A 5667-nucleotide genomic window follows, 5' to 3' on the forward strand; every position below is an offset into this window, starting at 1 on the left:
GAGGTTCTTACTGTTCGCTGACTCTATTCTGTTTTGGTGGTGATATAACCTGGTTATGAGGAAAATGCCTCACCGGAACGTGGATGGAACTGATGGGAGGTGGATCCCTGCTCACCGACGCCAACCTCATCCATATCATTGTTGACGCCATCATTAACTGCTACTAGCCTATATATTCCCTTCCCTTCCTCCGTGAAATAGATGTTGTCAGTTGAATGGATGAGAGTGGCAGTAGGATAGTGTTTTTCTTCAGGCGCTGTAGTGGGATTATTGCACTATTTGCTTGCTGCTCTACCACTGTACCTACAGGTTATTAGTATTGTTGATCCTGACCATGAGCTTGAATGGTTTAGTAGTAGAAGAGCATCAATTTAATTTGTAGCAGTGAGGTCATTGATTTTTTTTTTCCTATGGCATGGTACAAATATGATTAGAATGGTAGCCACTTAACATGTTAAAATGTACTGATTGTTTGGGTTGATTACTGGTCTGTACCAGGGGTACAAGTTTGTTACTTTCTATCTAGGTTTATTAGTTTCTATCTGGGTTTTCCTGCTGTTGTTTCCTGTTGTTATTTACCGTCAGGTATCTTAGTCTTGATATAACTCTGCAGTTTACTTGAACTAGATGACCCGTTGCGCCCATGGCGCAAAGGCCGAGAGCAAACCAATTATTGAAAGAATGTGCATCAAAATATGTAGACACATAAGAAACCATATGGAAATAAGTACTGATTGATGATAGATAGATGGTTGCTGATGGTACATGTTTTCTAAGAAGTTTACGAACTATCATTTACAATGTTATGAGCAAGGCATGTGGATAGGCAGAGCTACATTAGACAAATGTATCACGGGATGTTTAGAACGATTTCTTCGAGGCAAATCTTCATAGATGCTATTCTTCATGGCCCGAGGTGCACATATGCCTCACATCCGATGCAAACATGGCGTTGTGTGCCCACCATGCGAGGCAGCGGGCGCGGGACACCACGACGGATCCATCGTCGATCTCACGTCCATCGGCAACATGCAGACTCCACGCTTTGACAAGAGTAGTTCATGGGATACGTCAGCGCCTCAAGTCCCCTGAGATATTGTGTGTCCGATGTCCTGCTCTACCTCACCGTTTATTTACTTGAATCTGCACTTCCTTCCAAAAGTATATACAAAGTGTGTGTGTATCCAGTGAGCAAATCTATAGTAATTACTGAGTATACTATCTGCTTTCTTTTAGTGGCTATTTTCTGCTCAGTTCTCTTTTGACATATAGTTTGTTCTATTTGAATGTGCAAATAGTATGCTGTGCTGGTGAAGTTTTTTCGTTGCTGGGATCATTTGAACCTAGATGTCATGTGTTGTGTGATCTGAGCCATATGGCATATTGTAGACTTTTTATTGTTGTTCTTTATGTACGATGTCATGCGATGTACGTTTGAAATGCTGCTTTGACAGCAAAATTGTATTCGTGTGTACATGCTGCTTTGACAACAAAATTATGAATATTTCTCAACAATATATATGAGTTGAATATCTGTATTCCAATTTTCTATGCTTAAAGTTAGACTGCGCCTGGAAAGGCTACAGCCAACTGATGATGTTGCTGTGGAATTGCTTATTTTATTTTAAATAGCGAAAATAATAATTCTACCAAAAAGTTGTAAAAAAAAGAAAAGGCCAACAAAAAACAAAATGAAAAGGCCAACAAAAAAAGAAATTTACAAGAAAAAGTAAAGGGCCCAAAAAAGAAAAGGCCTGTAAAATTGGGCTTGGCCCATTTAGTTGACCATGAAAAAACATAAATTTGTTGGAATTAGTGGGCTCGGCCCATATAAAATACTGAACTGGACCGGGCTGATTCTTGTCAACGACCTTTTCAATTGGTCGCAATTTTGTCACGTCAAATTGCCACATCGGATCCGACTGGCCTGGGCAGAGAGTTAGCGACCAAAACAGAAGGTCATAGAATCAATGACCTTTTGTTTTGGTCGTGGAATTCCACGACCTTCTCACAAAGAAGGTCGTTAATTTCAATTTACGACCGCCAGCTTTTGATCTTCTATTTTTGGTCACAAAAAGGTCGCAAATAAAAATCAGTGACCAATAGTGATGGTCGCAAGTTGACATATTTCTTGTAGTGTAGTTTCAGAGGGTTGGGACCTATCCACAAGTCCTCCCAAAACCTGGTATTGCCCCCATTACCAACAGTATTTTTGAAGTGCTGGTACAAAATGTTCTTCGCAACCATGAGACGAGATGAAAACTAAGAGTCGCCAAGTCTACATTTAGCACCAAGACAACCATACATTCTTAAAATATTTATTTGGGATGACAGATTGTCACAGTCCTGTTCATTGTCTAGTCTCCAAAACCACTTAGCTACAAGGGCTCCAATATGCATGGGATAAACGGGACATCATGCACAAGGGGATACTAATATGCATGCTTGAACAAGGGTTAGCCTACCAACAGTGTTTAACAACTTGCCTTGCGATCTAGAATTTTCTAACATTGTTTTGCCAGGTTTGTTCCAGATTCCATCATTAGAAACATGAATCACTAGAATTTGAAAAACATTTCACCAAGTTGGCAAGTAAATATTTCTTGATAAAAATCAGACTTACTCTTTGCTTTCCCAAAGACAAACAACTCACTCTTATGAAAGTTAATGGTCGGCCCTGACAATTTCTAAAAACCACCCAAAACAAATTTCAATTTATTTGCACTCTCCTCATCGTCACACATTAGAAAAATGATGTCAGCAACATATTGTAACATATTGACACTCTGTTCAATTGTCTCTTCTAACACCCCTTTCACCATCCCATGTTGCTTAGCCATTTCCATGATTAGGGCTAGGGCATTGACAACTAGGTCAAAGAGAAAAGTGGTAAGGATTACCCATGCCTAAGACCTTTATATCAATTATTAAGTATGGTCATATCTTCTCAATGACCATGACATCTACATGCCCTCCCATCATGGTGCTCATAAATCATAATCTGTTTACGCCATTGGGAGGATTTTATGGGTTCTAAAGTACGTCCATAATTTTTGCTTTGTAGTTCTTTTTCTTTGACTACTACTTCTACTAGAGCTAGTCACTTTAGCTTATGAAAGGGTTGAGAGATATTTTATACCAAAACTTACCAAGAGGAGCTTATGTTAATTCTTAAAAAGGACTAGCCGAATTCATAAGGAAACTAGACCAAAACCATTAGCGTAGTTCATTAAAATTCATGAAAAGATAACCTTATAAGGCTCTAGCAACAAAAGACCTTCTAGTTTAGTTAAATTGAGGGTGGAGCATCACCCAACCAACTAAGACACAAAAACAAGCCATTGTCCCCGTCGCAGGAGGTTTTTTTGCAGGGGTAAAAAGGGTGTATTATTCAAGCAAAGAAATTCAGCCCTACACAGCCTAGAAATTGGCCAAGAAATTCATCGTCCCCACTGCTGAAGTTGACCCGGCAAACATATCTGAGACCCAAGGGTTGAAGGATACATATTATTTGACTTACATTATCCGATTTTAGGTGTCTAGCATGTGAGGTCAGTTGTATTTTAGGACACATCTAGATGTGTCATAGTTATTGCATATTTAAGTGACTCAATCAAGTATAAGAAGAAGAAAAATATACACACGAATTTCCGCATAAAATCAATGATATAGGACTTAGATATACAATACTTATGACACATCTAGATGTGAGCTGTTAAAAAAAATCCCAATCCAAGGTAAGGTGCGCAGAAAATCTTGGATAATGCCTCAAACCATGCAAACCACACACGTGAAAAAATCATCCGCAAATTCATTTCGTAAGAAGTAGGGTCATAGTTTGAGTTCCACATGACGGAGCCGCATACTCTACCTTAGAGAAGCAAAGTCATGATGCTAGAGTGTAATCCTAGTGTAAAATAAAGAAGGAAGTTAGAGACGTTTAACAGATTATTTACTATCGGTATTTACTATAGATATAAATAATATAATTAATTTTATTTCACCATTTTTTTGCGGGTGAATTTTATTTCACCATTTAATTGTTTGTATGTAATGAATATAAATGTACACATTAAATCTGCAATTTGCAAATTAATTTAACTCATTTTAGGCTACATCATATGGATTGAAAAAAGAAAAGTTAGGGTTTGTAGCTTCTCTAACTATTCTTCTTAATGTTATTAATGTTAGGGGATTCAGTTCCTCGGTAAACATGGCACGCAAGATGCATTTTGCGATGTTTTACGTTGGCCAATTATCCATCCTTCTCCGTTTAGAGAGATCAGACGGTTCCCAAGCCACCCGTAAAAATCCGCAGCGAAACGCATCATCCCCTTTCTTCCTCGTCGTGCTCCCGGCCTCCACACGACCACTCTCCCCCGCTCAGCTCCCATCCTCGCCTCCCATGGTGTCTCTCCTCTTCCTGCCGCGCACGACGCCCACGGCGTCCCCGCGCGCCGCGGCCAGGCCCAGGGCCGGGGCCATCACCTGCGGCCCGCGCGACAACCGCGGCCCACTCCAGCGCGGCCGCTCCCTCTCCACGGAGGCCATCCACGCCGTGCAGTCCCTCAAGCGCCTCACCGCCGCCGACCGCTCCCCGTCGGCCGCCCGCGGCGCGGCCTCCGCGTCCCTCGGCCGCCTCCTCCGGGCCGACCTCCTCGCCGCCATGGCCGAGCTCCAGCGGCAGGGCCACTGGTCCCTCGCCCTCGCCGCGCTCCATGTGGCGCGCGCCGAGCCCTGGTACCGGCCCGACCCGGAGCTCTACGCCACGTTCGTCTCCTCCTCGCCGCCCTCCGAGGCCGCCGCCGGCGCCGTGGACGCGCTCGTGGAGGCGTTCCTCGAGGAGAAGGAGGAGGGGCGCGGCGGGCGGCTCTCGGAGTCGGAGGGGCCGTGGGTGGGGGCGGACGTGTACAAGCTCACCAGGCTGGTGCGCGCGCTGGTGGCCAAGGGCAGGGCGCGCGCGGCGTGGAGGGTGTACGAGGCGGCGGTGAGGAGGGAAGGCTGCGAGGTGGACGAGTACATGTACCGGGTGATGGCGCGGGGGATGAAGCGGCTGGGGCTCGAGGCCGAGGCGGCGGAGGTGCAGGCCGACTTTGCGGAGTGGGAGGTCAGGGTCTCGCCGCCGGCGAGGCACCTGCTCGACGAAATGCGCGCGAGGGAGAACAGCAACAAGACGGCGACGACGGCTTAGTTTTCTTGTACTGGAAAATAAATCTAGAGAGCACGAGTGTGATTAATTGTTTTCTTTTACTGGATACTTAAAATGTCGTCCTGCTGTACCTATGGTGTGGCAACGCATATGCCACAGTTCAAAGTTCAGAAGGCCTGTTTGGATTGTGAGTTTGTGGCTATCTTAAACCGGGCTATCCGGCAAAATAACCGTCGGTTTACGAGACGGAGGCGATTTTGCTGGCCCGAATAGATCTGGTATATTCAATCATCCCGAAATTCTTTTGCGGAATCTTATAACCCATTTCCGCCATATCTACGTGACTTACCCTTGTTTTTGCTGGATCCCCTTTCCCTTGGCGTGAACCAACTTTCAAGTGCTTCCGTTCCCGCCTCCCGTGCCGCCGCCGCCTCCAATCTTGCCTCCGACCTCGCCGTCCGGCCTCGCGGCGCTGGAGCCCGGCCGGATGGAGTACCCGCGGTCGCCGGGTGCCCCAT

The 5667-nt window shown here is 45.0% G+C and overlaps 1 protein-coding gene across 1 annotated transcript; it reads left to right on the top strand.

Moving 5' to 3' along the window:
- The first annotated feature begins 4290 nt into the window (after nucleotides 1–4290).
- Nucleotides 4291–5340, top strand: LOC125548072 (protein THYLAKOID ASSEMBLY 8, chloroplastic). The gene has a single exon (XM_048711759.2). The coding sequence runs from the start codon at nucleotides 4406–4408 to the stop codon at nucleotides 5189–5191; it is 786 nt and encodes a 261-aa protein (XP_048567716.1). The 5' UTR covers nucleotides 4291–4405; the 3' UTR covers nucleotides 5192–5340.
- Nucleotides 5341–5667: the final 327 nt, after the last annotated feature.

Source organism: Triticum urartu, chromosome 3A (genome assembly GCF_056163025.1).
Source record: "Triticum urartu cultivar PI428250 chromosome 3A, HENAU_Tu73, whole genome shotgun sequence".
NCBI lineage: Eukaryota > Viridiplantae > Streptophyta > Magnoliopsida > Poales > Poaceae > Triticum > Triticum urartu.